Source organism: Camelus ferus, chromosome 3, assembly GCF_009834535.1.
Source record: "Camelus ferus isolate YT-003-E chromosome 3, BCGSAC_Cfer_1.0, whole genome shotgun sequence".
Classification (NCBI taxonomy): Eukaryota; Metazoa; Chordata; class Mammalia; order Artiodactyla; family Camelidae; genus Camelus; species Camelus ferus.
The window spans coordinates 41,509,677-41,533,488 of NC_045698.1; the positions used below are offsets into that span (position 1 = coordinate 41,509,677).

At 36.1% G+C, this 23,812-nt stretch overlaps 2 protein-coding genes and 1 pseudogene across 3 annotated transcripts in view; 2 read left to right on the forward strand and 1 right to left on the reverse strand.

Annotated features, from left to right (window-relative positions):
* Positions 1–23,812, forward strand: part of IPO11 (importin 11) — a 168,224-nt gene that overhangs the window by 116,451 nt on the left and 27,961 nt on the right. The window contains 1 exon segment of the mRNA XM_006188200.3: positions 1,403–1,524. Within this exon segment, the coding sequence (XP_006188262.2) occupies positions 1,403–1,524 (122 nt within the window).
* LRRC70 (leucine rich repeat containing 70) lies at positions 1,403–20,073 on the forward strand. 2 transcript variants are annotated; one of them, XM_032472953.1, is made up of 2 exons: positions 1,403–1,524; positions 18,056–20,073. In XM_032472953.1, the coding sequence occupies exon 2, from the start codon at positions 18,067–18,069 to the stop codon at positions 19,960–19,962; it is 1,896 nt and encodes a 631-aa protein (XP_032328844.1). In that variant the 5' UTR covers positions 1,403–1,524; positions 18,056–18,066; the 3' UTR covers positions 19,963–20,073. The 2 variants fall into 2 exon arrangements, with proteins under 2 accessions (XP_032328844.1, XP_006188261.1); XM_006188199.2 differs by lacking the exon at positions 1,403–1,524 and adding an exon at positions 17,324–17,553 and having other exon boundaries at positions 18,056–20,072.
* Positions 10,830–13,440, reverse strand: LOC102507545 (annotated as a pseudogene).

The window sequence follows — 23,812 nt, forward strand, 5'->3', positions numbered from 1 at the left end:
GTATTAGTGGTATTTTCACAGTGCTCCTAGGCTAAAAGAAATATAAATATTTAGCTGTTTCTTTTATTAAGTAGTTGGGTCCAAATAATTTATACTCATGTCCTAATAATATGGTATCTGTTGGAAAATTATATACAAAAATCTAAAGAATAATATCTTTATTTCATTCTTAAATAACCATAATTACCGATTATTGTTGGAATGTGTATTGGGCACTACCCAGATGCTTAAACCTTAGAATTACATTGTTTTTTGTTTTTCTGTTGTACTCTGATTTTTTTGGTAGTATGTTCAAGGAAATGAAGTCATGGAAAGGAGTGTAATGTTAAAACTGGGAACTGTCTTGAGCTAGTAGTTCTTGCAGTTTCTGACAAAAATTTGTGTTTCTCTTCATTTAAAATATTCGGTGAGTTCACTGTGGTGGCATCTTGGTTTGCAACACTCAATTTGGGGAACTCAAGTATAAATAATTGTCTTGAGCTAAATGTTTCCTTGACAGTTTATTATTTTTAAAAATGTATTGAATCATTTCTTGGAAAAAATGGAGAAGTGCAAAAGTAGAAAAGTGTGGGAACTCAAGGTTGATCTTTTGTTACCAAAATCCATGAAGTTCAAACTTTGATAATAAATGCATTTTTAAAAAGGTGCTCTTAAAAAAGTGTAGAAGTGTTTACAAGCAGACCTTCAGACCCACTTTCAATCTACGTGATGAGTATACTTGGTTATGTTTTACTTTGTAGATTCTAACTGTATCAATCAGGGTTCTTTAGAAAAATAGAAGCAGTTCTGTGTGTGTGTGTGAGTGTGTGGGTGTGGGTGCGGGTGTGCGGGGAGGGAGGGATATTGAGGGAACATACACACATCCATACACATGCACACACATACACACAAACACGAGAAGAGGGGATAGATTTAAAGAATTGGCTAACATAATTATAGGGACTAACAATTGTAGGACAGGCTGAAAATGAAAATTCAGTATTTCTATATTGCAGTCCTGAGGGAGGATTTCTTTTCTGGGAAATCTTAGTTTTTGCTCTAAAGGCTTACCCCTGAATGAAGCCCAACCCACATTCTCTATGGTAATCTTTTTAAAGTCATCTAATTGTAAATGTTAATCACATCTACAAAATACAACTTCTAGACTAGCCTAGGTAAGTTGAACAAATCTGTTTGGCTCCCAGAATTAATTGGCTCTCAAATTAATTAGTCATTTTCTGGTTTTGATCAAAAAAAATTTTTTTTCCAGCTCAAGGCTTGCCCCAGATTCTTGTATGCCAATTCTGTAGTTTGCTAGAATTGAACTTTAACCATTCCTTATAAGGTTTTAGCCTTTAACAGTACTTATCCACAAGTAAGTAGCATTTCAAATATTTTGAGATGCCTCCTGGTCTTTTTTCAGATGGACCAGCTTTTGGGAAATATGATTGAAATGTGGGTTGATCGCATGGACAATATTACCCAGCCTGAAAGAAGAAAACTTTCAGCTTTGGCTTTGCTTTCTCTTCTGCCATCTGATAATAGGTGAGGAAATGTTTTCGTAAAATTTGTTTAATTAAAGCATCAAAATATTAGCACTATTGTGACCTTTGGTATTGCTGTATGTTGCTGAGCAGTGTTTTATGCATATGTATGCTAATTTTGTTAATAATGATGTGGCAAGTGTTGGTCTAGATCTAAAAAGATGTAAATGAGAGCAGTGAGTACTGTTTAACCTGGTTGTATTCATTTTACCAATTTATTTCATTCTTGTCTGAATTCCCATTTTTTAAAATAATAAGATTTTATTAGACTTATTTTAGGTCCTCTTTTATATAAATATATTAAATATATAATATTTCAATGTCAGTAGGACTTCATAAAATATATTATCCTTCTGGTAATTCAAAAGTATGCTATATAAATTTGTTATTATTTGTTATTTATTTTGGATTATCTTTAAAGAAGCTTACAAGTTTTTTTTTTTCTTTATGTAGATGAAGTCATTAAGTATACTTTACAACCTCTGTTAAAATTTTTATTTCTGTAAAGCAAATACAAAATGCTTTCATTTGGACATTTAAAGATTTTTTTTTTTCTTTTATCCCTGTCTTTATGGAGTTTGGCATTATGTACTTTTGGGTTTTTTGTTTTTGTTTTTGTTTCTTGGTACTTTTAATTTTAAAGGCATGAAAGCAGGTCTTAAGGCTTGATTGCTTGTGAAAAGAATAATGATAATATATTAGATCATTTTGTCTTAGAGAGTTTTTTAGAGTGCATACAACCTAGTGATAAATTAGTGAAATAAGTCCAGTTAGCCTTTAGAATTTCTTTTTTTAAATTTATGTGCTATTTCTAGTAGGTGATTTGGTGGATTAAGAACACAGGTAATTGTTTTGTCCTAAAACCATAACAATAGGTAATAATTTTTGAGTGCTTACTGTTACTCAAAAACTTGGGTTCACTTTCAGTGGATGTTGAGCCAAAAAACACAACCACGCCAAAGATTGGAAGAGGGTAGGAATTATTACCTGTAGCAAGTAAGGAGAACACTGGGGATCTTTCCCAAAGCAGCGGGGAAGTTTTGGGGAAGTTTCAAGCTAAGGGTACATACATATTCATGAAGAGGCTTGGGCAGTTGACAGAGTCCAAGCTTTAGTTGACTGAAGGTTCAAAGGAGATCTATGTCATCATCCCTCAGGTTCCTGTTGATCTGGGGTTGAATGCCTAGGGCTGGGGCGGGTGGTGGTGGTTGAATTCTGTAAAACATCTCAAGAAAGTGCTTCAGGCTAGTCTTTACTAGTGAAATAGAACTGGGGGTTTTTACTACTGATTTTTTATCTTTGCTATTGCTACTTCTATTGCTTGGTAACAGTTTGCTCTTTTATTCCCTTAAGATCATTATTACTGAGACCTGTAAAGGCCAAGCTTAGACCACAAAATGGCTTAGGCCAAAAATAGCTTCTCTTATGTCAAGAAAGCCATGCCTGGTACTCTTTCTCCAGGGACTCCCTGCCTTATCTGTTTACATTACCATATGTCTTATATTTTGCTAAGTGCTTTACATTTATATCTCATTTAATTTTTAAACAGTCCTGAATTATACTTATGATTTCCTCTTTTTATAAAGCAAGGAAATAAAATTAAATAACTCATCTAGGCTCTGGCATGTGGCATGTCATAGAGCAAATTTTGACTAGATGGCAGGGCTTGCCCTCTTAACTGTCAGGTGTTGCTACTTCCCAGGTTGATGTGCACAAGACCTACGTAGTTCCTCACTGTGAAACTGAGTGGCATCTTATTTTTGGAAACCAGATTCAAGTTACCAACATTTAGCTTACTGCTCTGTCCCTTTCTCTTAGTGGAAAAATAGTGACTAAGAGAATTATTTAGGCCTTTAAAATGTTAATGTTAAAGAACCTGGTTTTTGGCAGTAGCCAGCGCTCTATAAACATTTGCTGAATAAATGCTAATAAATTAATGAATGGTAAAAGATACTAAGGTTAGTAGAGCATGTTAGAGTTTTCTTTAACATACAGTACTGAGGTTATTGAGGGAAAACTTGAAATTACACTGATTAAGAAGTGTGGAAATATATCTAGTTGTATCTAAAGCTTTTTTATTTTAAACTTTTTGTGACAATACTATTTGCTTCAGTATTTAATTTTATGTGTGTGGTTTAAAAATATTTTTGATATGTAAGTTGTGGAAATAGATGGCTTCTATAAGGAAAATATTTCCCTATTGTGGACATTTCCTACCAATGCAGTCAGACAGTATATGATCTTCTGTGACTGACTTCTTTAAATTAGCGTGCTTTCAAGGTTTACATATTTTAGCAGTTATCAGTTTTTTAATTTTTTTAAATTGCTGAATAATATGTTTTATATGGATATACCATATTTTGTTTATCGATTCATCAGATGTTGGGCATTTGAGCTCTTTCTACTTTTTGACAATTATGAATAATGCTGTTATCTGCATACAAGTTTTTCTGTGTATATTTATTTTCATTTCCCTTGGGTTTTGCTGGGTTATATGATGACTCTATGTTTAACCTTTTAAGGAATTGGCAGACTGGTTTTTAAATTAGCTATACCATTTTACTTTCCCACCAGCAGAGGGTTCCAGTTTCTCCACATTCTTGTCAACATTTGTTATTATCTCTTTTTGATTATAGCCATGCTAGTGGATATGAAGTGGTATCTCATTGTGGTAGAAGGCTCTTTTAAATGGTTTGCTATAGCATTACTCACCTTTGGGAAGCTAACTTGACACAAAGACTATTAGTTGATTGATTACTATGTGCTGATTTGGGAGTCCCTTAAAATCATCAGTAAATATATACCTTAGTGTTTTAAGAATCTTACTACTCAGGTTTTGTTACCTTTTAACTGCGATTCTGGGCAAGTTATTTAACTTTTTTGCATCTGTTTGTATGAGGTTAATAGTAGTAGCTCTTGTAAGATTATTGTAAAAGTTAAGTGAGGTAATTCAGAACTCATTGGATATTAGTTTCTTTTGTGCAATGTTAGTTGCTTTTATATAATTGATGTTAAGAACTCAATAGATATTACTTAATTACTGTTGCAGTAGCTGCTACAGTTGATAATTGCTAGATCACATTTCATAGTGTATGAAAAAAATTCGTTTCATGTTTGAAAAAATTGATGTATTCTACCAAAGGAAGCTTATTCTTAAATTAGTACCCAGTGTTATTTTTTCATCACTGGACTGGCTCTGCTGTATAGTAGTGTCGTTTTCATAGAGGCACTGAAATACTCTGCGTGTATACTGACAAATAGAATTACTTTCATGGGATTTAGGAATTATAAAGGTAGTAAGTAATCTAATCTGTTGTTCTGTGGGAATTGAATTTCTGATGTGTTCTGATGTGTTGTCTCTGTTATTCCAGCAGAATTTGTCAGTTAGAGTCAAATTTGTGCATAGACACAGACTGAGTAATTTTTCTCTGGTGATGGTTTTGTTTAAAGTTTTCATTTAAGAGTATTATTTACAAGGAATGTTGCATATTGATATTTAGAAAAGCCAGGAGGAATTCTATCATACCACACTGTAAAAAGCCAACTTTGCAAATTCTAGGTCTCAAACGTTTTAGGTCCAAATACCTCAGTCTTCCTTTGCCCCATTTTCATGGATAGAGAGGAAGAAAAAAGCAAAGAGGCTTGGAGGCAGAGACAAAAGGAAATTTCACCTGGTTGATACTAAGAAAAGACCCATAGATTTTCGTCATTATTTTCAAGGGAATGGCTACTTTTAGATCTCCTGACCTTTCTTTGGATATACTTTTTTTGGAAATACTCTCTATTTACCAGAGTGATTTTAATGTAAATGTAGTTATTTTGCAGTTGCTTTGGATTGTCAAATAAGAACTATCTTGATAAAAATTGGAGAGCAAGAAATTACAGTAATCACTAATGTCTCTGGGCAATTTTTTTCCTTAATAAATACCTTTCTTTTTACCTTTATGATGATTGTAATCAGTTTAGTTTGTTTGTTTTAATTTGAAATAACTTGCCTAAATTTCCCTGTGGCTATAAAGTGGTACAATGATATAGGCTCTTAGGAGAATCATAGAAATAAGATACCTACTGCTTATGGAATTTAAAAAATACATATTTAGTTGACGAGGTCTTGGGAGTTGTCAATACTGAATTTTATGCAGATCATTGCAGTGGTTGTATAAGTTTGTGAAATAGCAGAGGCATTCATGTTAGTGTAATTACAGTTATGTCAGCGTTTTAAAAAAGTATGTGTTTGGTGAATTTGGTTTGAATTACATGTTACTGGATTAAAAATATATATTGAAAACCTGCTGTGTATAAAAAACTATTAAGTACGTATTGTGTGAATACAGAGAACTATGAGGCATAGACATTGCCCTTGGGAAATTTATAGTTCTAATTTTGGGAGTATACAAAAGAGTAGTAATCTTGAAGAGATGGTAGTTGATACCACAGTATTTCAAAAGTACAAGGTGGAAGTTAACATCACATACCAGTAGGGCATGGAGAGTAAGGACTGGGTACCTTGTGGCAGCAGAAGCTTTGTACTTGACATTTGACCTGTGTCTGGAAAGGGTTGATCTTGGTATAGATGTCCTGGGGAGAGTTTGAGGTATTAGGGCATGCTTCTCTGTAGAAATAGAATAAGCTAAGGTGCAATGACAGAGGAAAGCATATTTAGGGGAGTAAATATGATTGGAATCAAGAATCTGTACTAAGGAAAATTGGAAAATAATAACTGAAAGATAGAATGTGGTTAATTTATATGTGCAGATGTGGCATAATTGTCTCTAGTTAAATGAGTGAATAAGAAACTAGCAGGTGACTAGGAAATATTGGTAGAAGTTATGGGCCACTATTGAGGAGTTTTAAGAGAAAGGACATTAAACAAATTGGTAGCTAGAGATTACAAGGCGGGTTTCCTCAGATTTAGAGACATATTCATATCTCTATAATTGTGAAGAAGCCAATGAGAAATAAATACAGTTCTGTTTCACTTTTTGTAGTCTGCTTTTGGTAAGTGCAGCCAGCCCTCCGTATCTGCATGGGATTGATTCCAGGAACCCCTGTGAATAATAATCCACAGTCCAAGGATGCTCAAGTTCCTTATATAGAATGACACAGTGCAGTTGGCCCTCCACATCCGCAGTCGGGTGAATCTGAGGATGCAGAACCTGCGGATATGGAGGGCCCACTGTAGTATGTAAATCAGTTTATGAACTACTTGCATATAGCAGTGTGGAAACACATCATTTAAAAAAATGCTGTATTTATATATTTTACAAAATGTGTATTTTAATAAAATACATATAGTATATATATAAATAATGTCTTGTACAGCAAATTTTCTTGGGTTGTCTTGCTGTGGGCCTAACTTGTACTTAATTTAAAATATGTATTTGTTTATAGTAAATATTTTGTACTTTGGGTTGTAAAAAAACACAGACACACAGTGATTTTCTCACGAACTTTACATTTTGCATACACTTATGCATTGTTTCTATAATGAGCATTGTCATTTTCACAGGGTTTTTTCATACTATCTTCTTTGCGATTGTTCTTTTTCCTTAAGTATAATTGACTTACAATATTAGTTTCAGGTGTACAATATAGTCAGTATGTTCATGCATTATGAAATCACCACGGTAAGTCTAGTTATCGACACAAGTTACTGTCTGTTGCATACAAAGTTATTATATTATTTTTATATTCCCTATTCTGTACATTACATCCTTGTGACTTATTTGTTTTATAATTGGAAGTTTGTATGTCTTAATTGCTTTCCTTTATTTCGCCCATCTCCCCACTCCCTCCCCTTTGGCAAATACCACTTTGTTCTCTGTATCTATCAGTCTGTTTCTGTTTTGTTGTTTGTTTATTTGATTTGCAATTTAGATTCCACATATAAGTCAAAGTATACAGTATTTGTTTTTCTCTGTGTGATTTATTTCACTTAGCGTAACACTCTCTAGGTCTATCTATGTTGTCACAAATGGCAGGATTTCATTCTTTTTTTATGGCTGAGTGATTAATATTTCATTCTGTGTGTATGTGTGTGTGCGCCACATCTATTTTTTTTTTAACAGTATAGAACATTTTATTTATGGTTTATAAGGTGCTTTTAGATATCCTATTTTCATTACCTGGCCCTCAATTTTTTTATTTGTCATTTATTCATTCCTCAAATGTTTATCAAGTGCACATTTTATGCCGGGTGCTAGGAAACTGAGAGGATCCCACAGTCTGTGGGAGACAGGCAAGCAAAGAGATAATAACAACAACTACTATTTATCACAATCCTCCAAAGTGCTTATTAAAACCTAGATGATGGGCTGTACATTAGACCTACTGCATTAGAATCTTTGAGTGGGGTTCAGAGATCTGCATTTTAAATTAGAGATTCTCAAAAAAGAACATCATACACATTAAGTTAGAGAAGGATTGATTTCTGGAGTGTATGCTGGAAACCAGCATTGTCCTCAACGCATTGTGCTCAGCCATCTTTTTTCAGTTCCTTCAAGGATTCAAAACCCTTGCCACAAAGAGCCTTCCCACATCTGTTCCCTGGTCGGGAATCCTCTCACTCTTCCCTCGCCAATTTTAATCTATCCATGAGGCCTCAGTTTAAATGTCACTTCCTTAGGAAGTGTCCCTAATCCTGGAGGCATCAGTAGGGACTTTTATTCTATGCCTCCTTGTGACAGACACTGAAATGGCTGCTCCTCCTTCAAAAAAGGAATGTTAGGAGAAGGAAGGTCAATTGACAGCCTCCAGCTGTTAACTCCTTCAGTTCTACCTCAGCTTTTTTTTTAAATGGTTAATTTTTTTAATTTTAATTTTTAATATTTTTATAACTTTATTTTATAATTCATATTTTTAAATTGATGTATAGTTGATGTACAATATTCTGTGTTATAGGTATACAATATAGTGATTCACAATTTTTAAAGGTTATACTCCATTTATAGTTATTATAAAATATTATCTGTATTCCCCATGTTGTACAATACACCCTTGTAGCTTATTTCTTACCTGATAGTTTGTACCTTTTAATCTTCCACCTCCATCTTGCCCTTCTCCCTTCCCTCTCTGCACTGGTTCCTTCTCTGCATCTGTGAATCTGTTTCTTTTATATCATATTCACTAGTTTGTTGTATTTTTTTAGATTCCACATGTAAATGATATATTATAGTGTTTGTCTTTCTCTGTCTGACTTATTTCACTTAGCATAATGTCTTCCAAGTCCACCCATGCTGTACACCAGAAACTAATACAACATTTTAAATCAACTGTATTTCGATTAAAAAACAGAGAAACAACCCATTTAAAATATGGACAGAACTGAACAGACTTTTTCCAAAAGAGGAAATGCGGATGGCCAACAGGAACATGAAAAGCTGCTCAACATCAACAGTATCAGGGAAATGAAATCAGAACCACAATGAGGCACCATCTCACACCTGTCAGAATGGCCATCATCAAAAAGAACACAAACAACAAATGTTGGCAAGGATGTGGAGAAAAGGAAACCCTTGTACACTGTTGGTGGGAATGTAAATTGGTGCAGCCACTCAGAACTCCAAAAACGAACCACCACATGGCCCAGCAATTCCATTCCTGGGCATATACTGGAGAAAAACAAAAATATTAATTTAAAAACATACATACACCCTGCTATTAACAGCAGCACTGTTTACAATTGCCAAGACATGGAAGCATCCTAAGTACATCAATAGATGAATGAATAAAGAAGATGTAGCACATATATGCAATGGAATATAACTCACCTGTAAAAAAAAAGAATTATACTGCCATTTGTGGCCCTTCACTTTTTTTTTTTTTGCGCTTCAAAAACCAGAATTTTACAACTGGCATAAACATTTCCTTTCCCAAGTTGGGGGAGTTTTCTGTTACTATCTCTTCAAAAAATTTCTCAGGTTCTTTCTCTCTCTCTCCTCTTTCTGGGACCCCTATAATGTGAATATTAGTGCATTTCATGTTGTCCCAGAGTTCTCTTAAACTATCCTTACTTCTTTTCATTCTTTTTTTCTTTTTTCTGTTCTGCATTAGTGATTTCCACTAATCCATCTTCTATCTCACTAATTCGTGCTCTGCCTCATTTAGTCTATTTTGGTTCCTTCTAGTGTGCTATTCATTTCAGTAATTTTATTCTTCAATCCTGTTTGGGTATTCTTTATATTTTCTCTTTGCTAAAAACTTCACTCTGTGCATCTATACTCCTCAAGTTCTCTGAACATCTTTGCCATCGTTACTCTAAACTCTTGGATAAATTGCCTATCTCCTCATCACTTATTTCTTCTTCTGGGGTGTTATCTTGTGCTTTGGCCTGGAAGATATTCCTCTGCCACCTCATATTGTTTGTCTTTCTATTTATATTTCTAGATAGGTTAGTTATGTTTCTCGACCTTGGAGAGGTGGCCCTCTGTGGGAGACATCCTATGTGTCCCAGCAGTACACTCCTCTCTTGTCACCCAAGGACCAGGTTCCAGCCAGTCCCAGTGTAGAGCCTGGCCTGTGTATGTGGATTCCTTCCACAGGCTTTGAGATTGTTGTTTTCTTATTTCTGGTATCTGCCCCTGGTGGATGAGGCTGGACTAGAGGCTTATGCAGGTTTCTTGGCAGGAGGAGTTAATGCCTGGCCACTGCTGGGTGAAGCGTGATTCTGGACCTGTGGTGGGTAGGGCAGTGTCTAGAGGAGTTTGTGGCTCAGGAGGTCTGCTGATGGGTGGGACTGGGTTCCCATTCAGTGTGTTGTTTGGCCTGAGTCTTCCCAGCCCTTAAGCCTGCAGGCTGTTGGGTGGGGCTAGGTCTTGATGCTAATGATCCAATCAAGGTGTCAGCCTCCAGGAAAGCACATATAGGTGAACACTTCCAGAATGTCTGTCACCAGCTTTTATGTCCCCTGGGTGAGCTGCAGCCATCCTCTGCCTCCCCAGGGGACCTTCTAAAACCAACAGGCAGGTCTGGCCTGGGTTCCTATGAAATGACTGCCTCTGCCCTTGGACCTGGCGCACGCAAGAGTCTGTGTACGCTTCCCAAGAGAATGAAATCTCTGTTTCCCTCAGTCCCATGGGTCTCCTGGAGGTAAGCCCCACTGGCCTTCAAAACTAGATGACCTGGAATCTCCTCCTCCCAATGCCACAACCCTGGGCTGGGGAGCCTGACGTGGGGCTGAGAACTCTCATTCCTGTAGGAGGGCCTCTGTAGCTTAATTATTCTTCAGCTTGTGGGTTGCCCACCTGGAGGTAATGGAACCCAGTTATATCACAAGCATGCCTCTCCTAATGTCCTACTCTGGTTCCCTCTTTATGTTTCTAGTTGAAGATCTTTTTTGCTAGATTCCCATCTTTTTGTCCAGTGGTTGTTTAGCAGTCAGTTGTGGTTTTGTTGTAGTCACGAGGAGAGGCGAGCTTGTGGTTCTACTCTGCCACATCTTTTTTATCCATCCATCAGTGGATACTTAGGTTGCTTTTTCTTTGGGATTCTTGAATTTTTATTTCTAAGGACATTTATGTCCAAAAGATTATTTCTTTTTTTTTCTCACCCCCCCCCCCCCCCCGGTAATTTAGCCAATTAGGAATGAGACCAAACTGCATTCTTCTCAGGTCTATTCAGTTGATAAATGGCACTTAACCAATTTCTTTCACATAATCTTTAACAAGAACTCGTAAGTCACATTAACTATACCCCAAGAGATGAGGGACTGATGGTAATTCACATGGACAGCTTTGAAAAAATTTGTCAGTTTACTGTCCCATTCTAGCCAGATTTTTTGGAAAATCTTCAGGAAAGATAGAAATTTCCCATCAATCTGAGACTACATGAAGATTTTACAACATTAACTGGGAAAAACAAAGTCCCAACATGGGACCTCCACAGATAAAATCATTGACCAGATGAGCACTATGAGTCATCATGGTAGGCAGATGCTCCTTGACGGTACCTCAAAGGCAAAAGAAGGGACGTTGCTGAAACTTTTAAAAATAGGCATCCATCCTCCATAATACTCTGTAATTCCATGGCATTTCAGTGTCTTGAAAGCCTCATAAGTGTTTGTAACTTTGTCATGATGCTTGTGGTCTTAATGTAGTGCTTGAACTCTTTCCAGTGGAGTGAAAATTGCTTCTGTTGTCCCTACAAATGCTGCTGCTGTGCTAGGGGTTGCAAACTCCAGGGTACTGATATGCTTAAGGAGAGGCAAGATAAATCTTCCTACAGACCCAAACATAAGTGCCAGTGTAGTTGTCTTCTGCATTAATGTGGGGAGGATTCCACAATACAAGTTTCAAATACATTTCTCCTCAACTGAAGAACCGCATTCCCCCCGCCTTTTTTTAAAATTCTTTTTTCCCTTAATGGAGGCACTAGGATTTGAATCCAGGACCAGCCTGCCAGGTATGTGCTCTACCACTGGGCTGTTCCCCTCACCTGCTGCATCCTGGGTTTTGATTCCATACAGTGGTTGCCAAAATAGGACCTTCTGAATGGGAAATGTGTTAGCATTGATGAAAATTGCACAGCAGCCACACAAGTAATGTATTTCATTAACATTTGCAGTATGAGGTGATGTATCTTGTTCTGAAGATGTTAGGATTGATGGCCTCTTTTCATGAGCTTCTGAATTCACTGTGTTGTATAAGATCTTTCTTCATGAAGGATTTTTTTTTAACTCGTTGCACCATTTGGGCCTTGTGTTTTGGAGAATGGTAGCTTTTCTTTACTTTTTTTTTTTCATTTAACTATAGTTGACTTATTGTGTTAGTGTCAGGTGTACAGCTTCAGATTCTTTTCCATTATAGGTAATCACAATATATTGAATATATAGTTCCCTATGCTATACAGTAAATCCTTATTGTTTATCTGTTTTATATAGATATAGTTGTGTGTTTGTTAATCCCATGCTCCTAATTTATCCCTCCTTCTCCCCTTTCCCCTTTGGTAAATGTAAGTTTGTTTTATATGCCTCTGAATCTGTTTCTGTTTTATAAATAAGTTTGTTTGTTTGTTTTTTAGATTCTACAATCAGTGATATCATATAATACTTGTCTTTTTCTATCTGGCTTCACTTAGCATAGTATTTATTAGGTCCATCCATGTTGCTGCAAATGGCAGTATTTCATTCTTTTTCATGGCTGAGTAATATTCCACTGTATATGTATACCACATCTTTATCCACTTCCATATTGATGAACATTTAAGTTGCTTCCATGTCTTGACATTGTAAATAGTGCTGCTATGAACACTGGGGTGCATGTATCTTTCCGAAATAGAGTTTTTTCTTTTCCAGATACATACCCAGGAGTGGGATTGCTGGACCATTTGGTAACTCTATTTTTAGTTTTTTAAGGAACTTCTATACCGTTTTCCATAGTGGCTGCACCAGCTGACATCCCACCAACAGTGTAGGTGGATTCTCTTTTCTTTACTCCCTCTCTAGCAGTTATTATTTGTAGATTTTTGATAATGACCATAGTGACTGGCATGATGTGATACCTCATTGTAGTTTTGATTTGCATTTCTCTAATAATTAGCAACATTCAGCATCTTTTCATGTACCTTTTGGCCATCTCTCTGTCTTCTTTGGAGAAATGTCTGTTTAGGTCTTCTGCCCATTTTTTGATTTTGAGCTTTTTTTGATACTGAGTTGTATGAGCTGTTTGTATATTCTGGAAATTAATCCCTTGTCGCTTGCATCATTTGCAAATATTTTCTCCTATTCTGTAGATTGCCTTTTCATTTTGGCTTTGGTTTCCTTCACTGTGCAAAAGCTTATCATGTCCCATTTGTTTATTTTTGCTTTTATTTGTTTTGCCTTGGGAGACTGATCTAAGAAGGTATTGCTATAGTTTATGTCAGAGAATGTTTTGCCTATGTTCTTTTCTAGGAGTTTTCATGGTGTCATGTCTTACATCATGTCTTAAGTCTTCAAGCCATTTTGATTTTATTTTAATGTATAGTGTGAGGAAGTGTTCTAAGTTCATTGATTTATTTATATTCAGTAGTCCAGCTTTCCCATCATCACTTGCCAAAGAGACTGTCTTTTCTGCATTGTCTTTTCTTGCCTCCTTTGTCAAAGATTATTTGACCATAGGTGTGTGAGTTTATTCTGAGCTCTCTATTCTGTTCCGTTGATTGGTGTGTCTCTTTTTGTGCCAGTACCATGCTGTATTGATAACTGTAGCTTTGTAGTATTGTCTGAAGTCTATTGTCACATTACCCATGGCATTTTCCACGGAACTACAACAAATAATCCCATAATTTATATGGAACCACATAAGACCCAGAATTGCCAAAGCAATCTTCATTTCTTTATGATTGAATAATATTCCAAATGCAAATATTTGTATTTGTATTCTAAAATAGAAAGACTTTTAGTTATTAAATTTACATAGAGTAAATTAGACTTTTTGGGGGGATATGCACTATTATAAATTTTAACACATGTAGATATATGAAAACATCACCACAATTAGAATACAAGGAACAATTTTATCACCTGAGGAAACTCTCTTTTGCTACATACCTTGGGAGACACATCCTCACCTTGACCTCTAACTCTTGATAACCACTGGTCTGTTCTCTTTCACAAGAATTTTGTCTTCTTGAGAATGTCATATAAACAGAATCAGGTAGTATATATCCTTTTGACACATAATGCCTTTTAAATTCATCTAAGCTGTTGTGTATGTTATTAGAATGTTCTTATTTTATTGCTGAGTAGTATTCCATTGTATTAATATATCACTTCAGCCATTGAAGGATATTTGGGTATCTAGTACATTTGAAAAAAATTACTTCACAGTTTAATTTATTTTATTTTGGGGGGGAGGGATAATTAGGTTATTATTTATTTTTAATGGAGGCTTTTCCCCCCAGTGTTTCCATATAATTTTATTAGCAGTTATTACATCAAAATTCACATTTATAGGTTCCAAAGGACTATCTTAAATTCTAAAGTATATGTAATTAGATTTTAACAGCACGGTAGAACATATTCTCATAGCACAGCCCTTAAAAAGTCAAGAATAATACTGAGAATTAAGTACAGTTCTATCAAGAACTAGAAACGAATTCTGTGTGCATAGTGTCACTTAAAGCAAAGTCCATGGAAGTATAACATATTTCTATGGATGTGAATTTCAGTGGCAAACATCATTGACTTCCAAACAACTGACACCAAAGGAACTCCCAATTAAAACACAAGCACGGTGGCTCTCGTTTAATGTAAATCTATGATAATTCTCTAAAGAGACCTTGAATCCTTAAGTCTTGTAATACGATTTTATGCTGTGACACTAGTACAAAACACATCAACTCTAATGTATAGATTCTGACACATGACAACAGGATACTAAAGATAGCCTTTTTCTATATCAAAAAATGCTGAGTTTTCCAGTACAGTATAGGCTGGTCATTGCTGATGTAGTGAAATTCTACATCCATCCTATTTTTAATGGAGGATTGAACCCAGGACCTTGTGCATGCTAGACACACACTCTGCCACTGAGCTATACCCTCCTGCCTCTAGTACATTTTAATGGCTGTCTCCCCTACTAGTCAGTAAGTTCCATGATCATGACAGGCTGGACATTGTTAGCATGTGTCTTCTATGTGTCTGTCTCTCTCTGGATGTGTGTGCATACATACATTACACACACACACACCAGACACCATATATGGTCTTTGTTTTTAAACCATTTTCGTGTAAAGTGCACAGATGATGGACTTTTACCCGTGAATACTTCAGTCTAGAATCACGTATTGCATTCAGTTGTCATGTTTTTGTAGTCTCTTTTACACTGTAATGTCACTTCGTCAGCCGTCTTTCTCACTTACAACTAACACGTTTGAAGAATACAATCCTATTCTTTCTTCTCTTCCTTTCTTCCTCCCTCTCTCCCTCCCTCCCTGTATTCTTCCCTTGCTCTCTCCCTGTCCCTGAACAGAAGTTTCCTCGTTGGGGGTTTGTCTGCTGTTTCCTCATGATTAGATCCAGGTTATGCATCCTTGGTTGGAATATTACACAAGTGATGTGTCCTTCTTGAAACACCACATCCAGCAGTTTGGGGTGTCCACCTTCTTCTCATTAATGATGTTAATTCTGGTCATGTGTTGTCCGATTTTTCCACTATGTAGTTACCATTTTTCTTCCCAGCAGCTGTTAAGCAATCTGTACTGAGATACTGCTCCTTATTAAAATTTTCCCCTACATTGAGCACAGTAATAAAATTTTTTATTGTTACTGGACTATTTTTTTTTTAAACTGAGTTATAGTCAGTTTACAATGTTGTGTCAGTTGGACTATTTTTTATTGTAAACCTCATTCAAATTTTGATTCTCTTGAGTTTAGGATCTATAAGTAACATTTAAGATCCATAAGATCAGTAACTGCTTTTGTAACCGTTCTTTATAAGTAAACCCATATTGATTGGTTTATATATAGATGCTATATGTCTAAATAATGTCCAGATCTGTGTGAAAGATGATAATAGAACAGTGTTTTCTTATTTATGTGTTCTTGTACTTGTAATGGATTTTCTGAATAGAAAAAAAAAAGGTGTGTGTTGAAACCTGAAGCATGATATTATTTAAAGACAAAGGCAGTACAATAAGAATGAGAGAAAAATAATTCAGTGAGCCAATTTCCTGAAAAGAAAAGGGAAGGAAGCCCATTTAGGAACCTGAGTTAAGAGGTTCAGAAATAGTTTTAATGAATATTAGTATGAATGAGGAAAAGGATATGAGGAACCACTTTGATTTGTTATTCCAGCGCAAAATCAAAATGTCAGAATTCAGATTGGGGAGAATTATTATGCATTGGAGATATATGAAGATTTTATTTAACTTATTATAGGATTTAAAACTCATGAGAAAAATTTAAATTACCTAAATAATATGAACTGCTGTGAAATGGAAGTACTTAAAGCACAGGAAAATGTACCTTCTGGTAAACGCAGTGGGAAGCTGGGAAACGTGAGTTCTAATCTAAAACCTGAGAGGCCCGTTTTGCCACTAATTAGTGATGTGTTCATAGCAAGGAAGATGAAGAGGTCTCTGAGTTCTTTTTTTGCGGTTTTGATTTCTGTGGTCTTCCCTAGTAGTGATCACTTGTCTCTAAGAACAGCAACTCCTAGGTGAGCAGAAAGGCTAAACTTTGTTTTTCTGGATGTCAGAATTTTGCAGGATATCAACTGGAGAGCTCTCCTCTATTACTTAGATGTACTGTGTGTTATAGTCACTTTAGTTTACCTCAGTTTTTACAGTATGAGAAATAAAAGTTTCATTTTATTCTATCCTGATATCATTTTACAACCCAAGACGTACACCTTAATATATTAAGGTGCTAGTTGGTAGTATTCAATGTTCTTGATACTCCATATTTTTTTAATTATAAAAGAAGAGCGCAGAAGATAATGTAACAGCATTTGTGTTCACCGTTCTGAATTGTTCGGTTTTGCTACCTTTTTTATTCAAGGAATAAAATAAAATTGAAGTCTCTACAGTATATTCAAAACAATATATTCTATGCATTAAAAAATTCATAGAAATTACATTACTCTATTTGTATCTTGTTTCTACTTGCTTTTTCCACTTGATAGCTATCTGTTGATGTATAGAGTTTGTTTATTCTGGGTATTTTGAATTTTCATGTTTTTTAAAAAATACTTAGTTTTTAAATTATGAAATATTTTTGTGTTGGAAAAACTCAGATTAACTGCATTCTGAAAGAATAAGTTCCTGAGATTTCCTTTTAACAATACTTTTGAAACACAGATAGCATTACTTCCTGTCTCTCAGTTTCCTGTATCCATGGCAACCTCTGTTTTACACACTGAGTGTGGAGGAACCAGTGTGAAGAGTGGTGTTTCCTGAGCAAATTGCGACTTAAAGAAAAAAAAAGGTGGAGGGGGGGTGGTCAACAGTGCCGCAGAAAGAAATGCAGTTTAGAAATGTTGCTCTTCAGATTTAGAAGGAAAACCTTTACTTGAATCAGCCGATTGTTAATAATATGAATTTCCTGTTCTTGGTAAGATTATTTATTTAAATATGAACATTTAGCTGACACAAAAAATAATTTGGTTTGTGAAAACCTGTAGTTTAAAGAGAGTGTAATTGTTCTGTAATGAATTTGTGTTTTCATAAATTATGATGGTATTTATTTGATATTAGACTTTAAGTTGATAAAGGGACATATTATATCCAAAGATCGTTATTCCTGCATCATCATTTGTTACTTTTGTTATAGTCAGTTGTAATATTTTAAATTAACTTAGCAACCATTTTATTTTGCAGTTCACTAAATTTGAATTATTTTGTCAAACAGTGGGTTAATGGCCTGGAGGTGCTAATAATTCTGGAACATATTTCAAACTTACTATTTTATGTTATCACCATAGTTTATGATTTATGATATTTAGTATTGTTGTCTGATCCTAATAAAATAGAATAGAGTACAGAATTTCTAGTATTATAAAACTTTATTTAAAGAGCTTTTTGGTGATTTAAAGTTTTACCTTTTCTTTTTATAGCCAATTTTGATATGAACAGAAAAACCAAGAACAGGGCTATGTGTGGAGTACGTTTTTCTCTGCCTTGTCTACGACTGTTTCTGCTTGTTACCTGTTGTCTTGTATTATTATTCCGTAAAGAGGTACTTGGATGTTCGTCTGTTTGCCAACTCTGCACTGGGAGACAAGTTAACTGCCGTAACTTAGGCCTGTCAGTTATTCCTAAGAATTTTCCTGAAAGTACAGTTTTTCTCTATCTGACTGGAAATAACCTGTCCCATATAAATGAAAGTGAATTAACAGGACTTCATTCTCTTATGGGATTGTATTTGGATAATTCTAGCATTGTGTATGTATATCCAAAAGCTTTTGTCCATTTGAAGCATTTGTATTTTCTATATCTAAATAATAATTTTATAAAACGCTTGGAGCTTGGAATATTTGAGGGACTTTCCAGTCTTCGTAACTTATATTTACAGTCTAATCAAGTATCTTTTGTGCCAAGAGGAGTATTTCGTGATCTAGTTTCAGTTCAGTACTTAAATCTACAAAGAAATCGCCTCACTGTCCTCGGGAGTGGTACCTTTGTTGGTATGATTGCTCTTCGGATACTTGATTTATCAAACAATAACATTTTGAGGATATCAGACTCAGGCTTTCAGCACCTTGGAAACCTGGATTCTTTGTATCTAGAAGGTAATAATTTAACAAAAGTACCATCAAATGCTTTTGATGTACTTAAGAGTCTTAAAAGACTTTCCTTGTCTCATAACCGTATTGAAGCAATACAGCCCTTTGCATTTAAAGGACTTGTCAACTTGGAGTATCTCTTCTTGAAAAATTCAAGAATTAAAAATGTTGCTAGGGATGGGTTTAGTGGAATTAATAATCTTAAACATTTGATCTTAAGTCATAATGATTTGGAAAATTTAAATGCTGACACATTTAGCTTGCTAAAGAATTTAATTTATCTTAAGTTAGATAGAAACAGAATAATCAGCATTGATAATGATACATTTGAAAACATGGGAGCATCTTTGAAGATCCTTAATCTGTCATTTAATAATCTTACAGACTTACATCCAAGGGTCCTTAAGCCATTGTCTTCACTGACTCATCTTCAGGCAAATTCTAATCCTTGGGAATGTAACTGCAAACTATTGGGCCTTCGCGACTGGCTAGCATCTTCAGCCATTACTCTAAACATCTATTGTCAGAATCCCCCATCTGTGCGTGGCAGAGCATTGCATTATATTAAATCGACTGACTTCACAAATTGTGTTGCATCTTCAACAAATGTATCCAGAGCTTGGGCTGTAAAATCTCTTCATATTCATCACAAGACCACTGCATTAATGATGGCCTGGCATAAAGTAACCACAAATGGGAAACATTTGGAAAACACTGAGAGCGTTACTTTCTGGGAACAAAATCGTACTTCACCTGCCAGTATATTTTTTCAAGAGAATACCTTTGGTAACCCGTTAGAGACTACTGCAGTGTTACCTGTGCAGATACAGCTTACTTCTCCTGTTAACTTGAACTTGGAAAAAAACAGTGCTCTACCAACTGATGCTGCTTCAGTGTCAGGGAGAACATCTCTGATTTGTACACAAGAAGTTGAAAAGCTGAATGAGGCTTTTGACATTTTACTAGCTTTTTTTATCTTAGCTTGTGTTTTAATCATTTTTTTGATCTACAAAGTTGTTCAATTTAAGCAAAAACTAAAGACACCAGAAAACTCAGGGGAAAATAGACTTGAATACTACAGCTTTTATCAGTCAGCAAGGTATAATGTAACAGCCTCCATTTGTAACACGTCCCCACATTCTCTAGAAAGCCCTGGTTTGGAGCAGGTTCGACTTCATAAACAAATTGTTCCTGAAAGTGAGGCACAGGTTATTCTCTTTGAACATTCTGCTTTATGATTGAACTAAATGTTGCTATCAGAAAACTTCAGTGTCATGGATCTGAATAAAAAGGAAGCCTCCTTATAGAATTATAGACTTTATTTGCATATATAATGAATGATATGAGTTTAGCATTAATAAATGTGTTTTTAATATTTTGTGAATACTGTATTCATTCAGCATTTTCTTTGATAGACACAGTATTAAGTAACATAATAGCTAACATTTCTGTGTACTAAGCACTAGCTAAATACTTCACCTAATAATGTTTAATCCTTAAAAAGTGCTACAAGATAGCACTATCTACATTTTACAGGTAAGGAGACCTAGGTAGAGTGAGTTTAAGAAACTGTCCCAAATTCTCACAGCTTGTGACACTTTTGAGGTCTGCTGATTCCAGAGCCATGCTTTAAATGTCATACTATACTGCTGCCTGGGTGCTAGGGTTATAGCTGTGAATAGCGTGGACACAGTTCCTGTTCTCAGTAGAACGTGAATCTAGAGGAGGAGACACATGGTTACTGAATAGGATGGTAAGTACTGCACTTGAAGGTCCTATCTGGTGTAACATATTTGGAGGCGAGGGATGGCTTTATGAGAAAAGTGACACTGCAAATAGATTGTGAACAGTAAGTGGAAATTAGCCCAGTGAAAGAGAGCGGAGTACTAGGTAGAGGTAACATTGTTAAAAGAAGGGTTGAAGAAATAGAATACTGCTTTTCAGGAACTGAAATTCAGTCCAGCTGGAGTTGTGAGTGGAGTTGTGAGATTTGCTGCTAGAGGGATCAGATGATGAAGGATATTATAATTTCATGTTTTTCCCTAGGGCAGCAGGGAGACAGGGAAGGATTTTAAGCAATGTTAAGAGTAGAACATGCTGCTGTTTGGCTGCACTCTTTTCTGGAAGAAACGACAAGGCTAGAAGCAGGATTCATCTGAATCACTAATCTAGGGAGAGATTCTGGAGGTGTGAGCCAGGGTGGTGGCAGAGAAGATGGGTGGATCCTAAGATGCCTTGGTGATTGGCTGAGGGGGGTGGCAGGTGAGGGAGGAATCAGATGTTAGGATTTTGGCTTAGGCAAATATTTGCCCTTAGAAGATACACAACATTTAAAAAAAATTATTGATGTATAAACCTCATACAGAAGTAGATACACTTGTTTTAACCACCACTTAGGTCAAGAAATAGGACATTCAAATGTAACATTTATGTGGACATCTTTTGAGCTTAAGAATTATATAAGTAGCCAAGTGTTTAAGCTTTAAGGTAGAGGGGGACCCACATGTAATTATGGCATTTTTACTCTATAATCTTACCCACACCACAACAATAACAGTAAAATTTGCCATCTTTGTTTTTAAGGCTTGCAAAAATGGGAGAAGAAAGCCTGGGAAACGTTTTACACGTTTTTGAAAAATAGCTTTGGTGTTAGGTCTTCCTAGCAAGTTGGCATGTACTTCCCACATCCTGTTGGACTTCTCGTTCTTCCTTGTTGCAAGAATCCCCCTCCTTTGCTTGTTTTTGTTACTGAGCCACACTAGAAAATGTGTGCATGGACTTGTAATGTGCTGTGCTGCTTTGGACTAAGAGGAAAGAGCATGGGCCATGTGAAACTGAACAGAAGGCTGTTCTATTTACTGATCAGACTTTTTTTATATCCATCTCCCACTGAATAGTAACTGAATTTTTTTTTTCTCCTGAGAAGACCCATTTCACTTCGTTTCTTTTCTTAACTTTTCTTTTTAATTGAAGTGTAGTTGGTTCACAGTGTTGGGTTAGTTTCTGGTGTAGTTTCAGCAAAATGATTCAGTTGTATATATATAATTTTCATATTCTTTTCCATTATGGTTTACTACAGGGTATTGAATATAGTTCCCTGTGCTATACAGTAAGACCTTGTTTATCTATTTTTATATGTAGTAGTTTGTATCTGCTAATGTTTTCTCATTAAAACTTGTATTTCTCTTTTTTCTAATTGGATTTCCTGATGAGCTCTTAGGTGAGTGGGGAGGGACTGTTTATTGTCTAGTATGTGAATGGTTTCACGGTTATTGAACAATAGTAGCAAGATGATGGGCCCTTTTTTTTTTTTTTTTAAGTGTTATACTGTCTCAAGTACAGTTTTTAAAAAGTGCCCCTTACCTGTAGTCATCACTCTCCAGAAGTTGGTAGGCTCTGACTGCTGCATGCTTTAGAGTGGGAAGCCCTGTGGGTTGAAAGAGAAATACCCTGGCAGAAGCGGCGTGGATGAGAGGAAGGGGTAGTGTGCTTGCTGCTGGCCCCCACGTGCCTGGTTTCATTGTTCGCGGCTCTTGTGGCAGCATGTGGTGTGGTAGAGGGCACTATTTTTAGTAGGAAGTAGTTTTTTGACCCTAAGTAATGTGTAATTTTAATACATGTTGCTTTTCTTTTATCTCCATGTCTTCCTTTATCTCTTGAGTTTCTAGTACACGACCATAGACCCTTGCCTCTTCTTAGTTTGGATACTGGCCTTGGAAAATCTTAACACTTTTTGGCAGATACCTTCTATGATATTTCTTTCCCTAGCAGTTAATTCTAGCCTTAATATATGTTTGGGGTTTTTTCGTTTTGTTTTTTTTTTTTTTTTTTTTCTTTCACGTCCCTGGAGCAAAATTTTTTATATTCTAGTGCAGTTTCCTCATGTTTTGGCTTTCATAACCCCTATTCTTCAGTCTTCTGCTTCTCATATATGAAAGCCTCCTTAAGCACTGTCTTCTAGTCTTCCAGAATGGGGACCTGTGAGATAAAAGTCTGTCTGTCTGTCTGTCTTTCTATCTATCTTCCTATCTATCTATCTATCTATCTATCTATCTATCTATCTATCTATCTATCTTTCTATCTTTCTATCTTTCTATCTGTCTGTAGGTCTCTGCCCCAGGTCCTTGGCACAGAGCTTGTGAAACCTTGTAGTTTCTTAAGTGATAAGAACTCTAGGAACATCTTGTTCTACTGAGGCAGCTGTGGAGTGGGATCCTGGATGAGGGCTATTTCATCAAAGAGACCAAGAGATTAGAAGCTTGGAATTTTCAGCTCCACCCTAAGACTCTCCCCCCACCCCCCGCATTCTTTCAGAGAGGGGAGAAGGGCTGGAAGTGGAGTTAACAGTTGAATATGCCTGTGTGAGTTCTCCATAAAATTCCAATAGTAGTGCCTTGAGGAGCTGCCAGATGGGGGAACACTTCTACTTCTGGAGAGTGACATGCCCCAAATCCATGGGGACTGAAGCTCCTGTGCTCAGGACACTCCTAGACCTTGCCCCATGTAGCTCTTTATCTGGCTGTTCACCTGTATTTATTTTCTCCTTAAAAATCTGGTAAACATAAGTAAGTGTTTCTCTGAGTTCTGTAATCTACTCTAGCAAATTAGTTGAACCCAGGGAAGGGGATAGTTGGAAACTCTGGCATCTGCGGGATGGTGGCGGGGGGTGAGTCTTGGAGGACTGAGACCCTAACCTGTGAGATCTGATACTATCTCCAGGTGGCTTGTGTTAGAATGGAATTAAATTGTAGGACGCCAGCTGGTGTCACAGAGAATTGCTTGTTGGGAAAAACCACACATTTGGTGACCAGAAGTAGAGTATTATGTGTGTAGTAAAGAATACTCACCGAGAGAAACAGTGTGAAAGAACAGGGGTTTTTCCCTCCTCAGGAAGAAAGATCTGAGTTTTTTCCACTATAAGACCATACTCACTTGGAGTTTTATTCTTACTGTAAAAACAGCTAAATAAATTCAGGCAATAGCATTCTTGGCAGATGGAATCTTGCAGTGAACGTCCAAAGGCTGGAAGATATTTGTCGAAGAGAAGGCTGTTGTAGCTGGAAAGTTGAATGGACTTAGAGGAAGCCA

Excerpts from the sequence above, each read along its gene's own strand:
- LRRC70 (XM_032472953.1), top strand. The coding sequence starts at position 18,067 with ATGAACAGAAAAACCAAGAACAGGGCTATGTGTGGAGTACGTTTTTCT.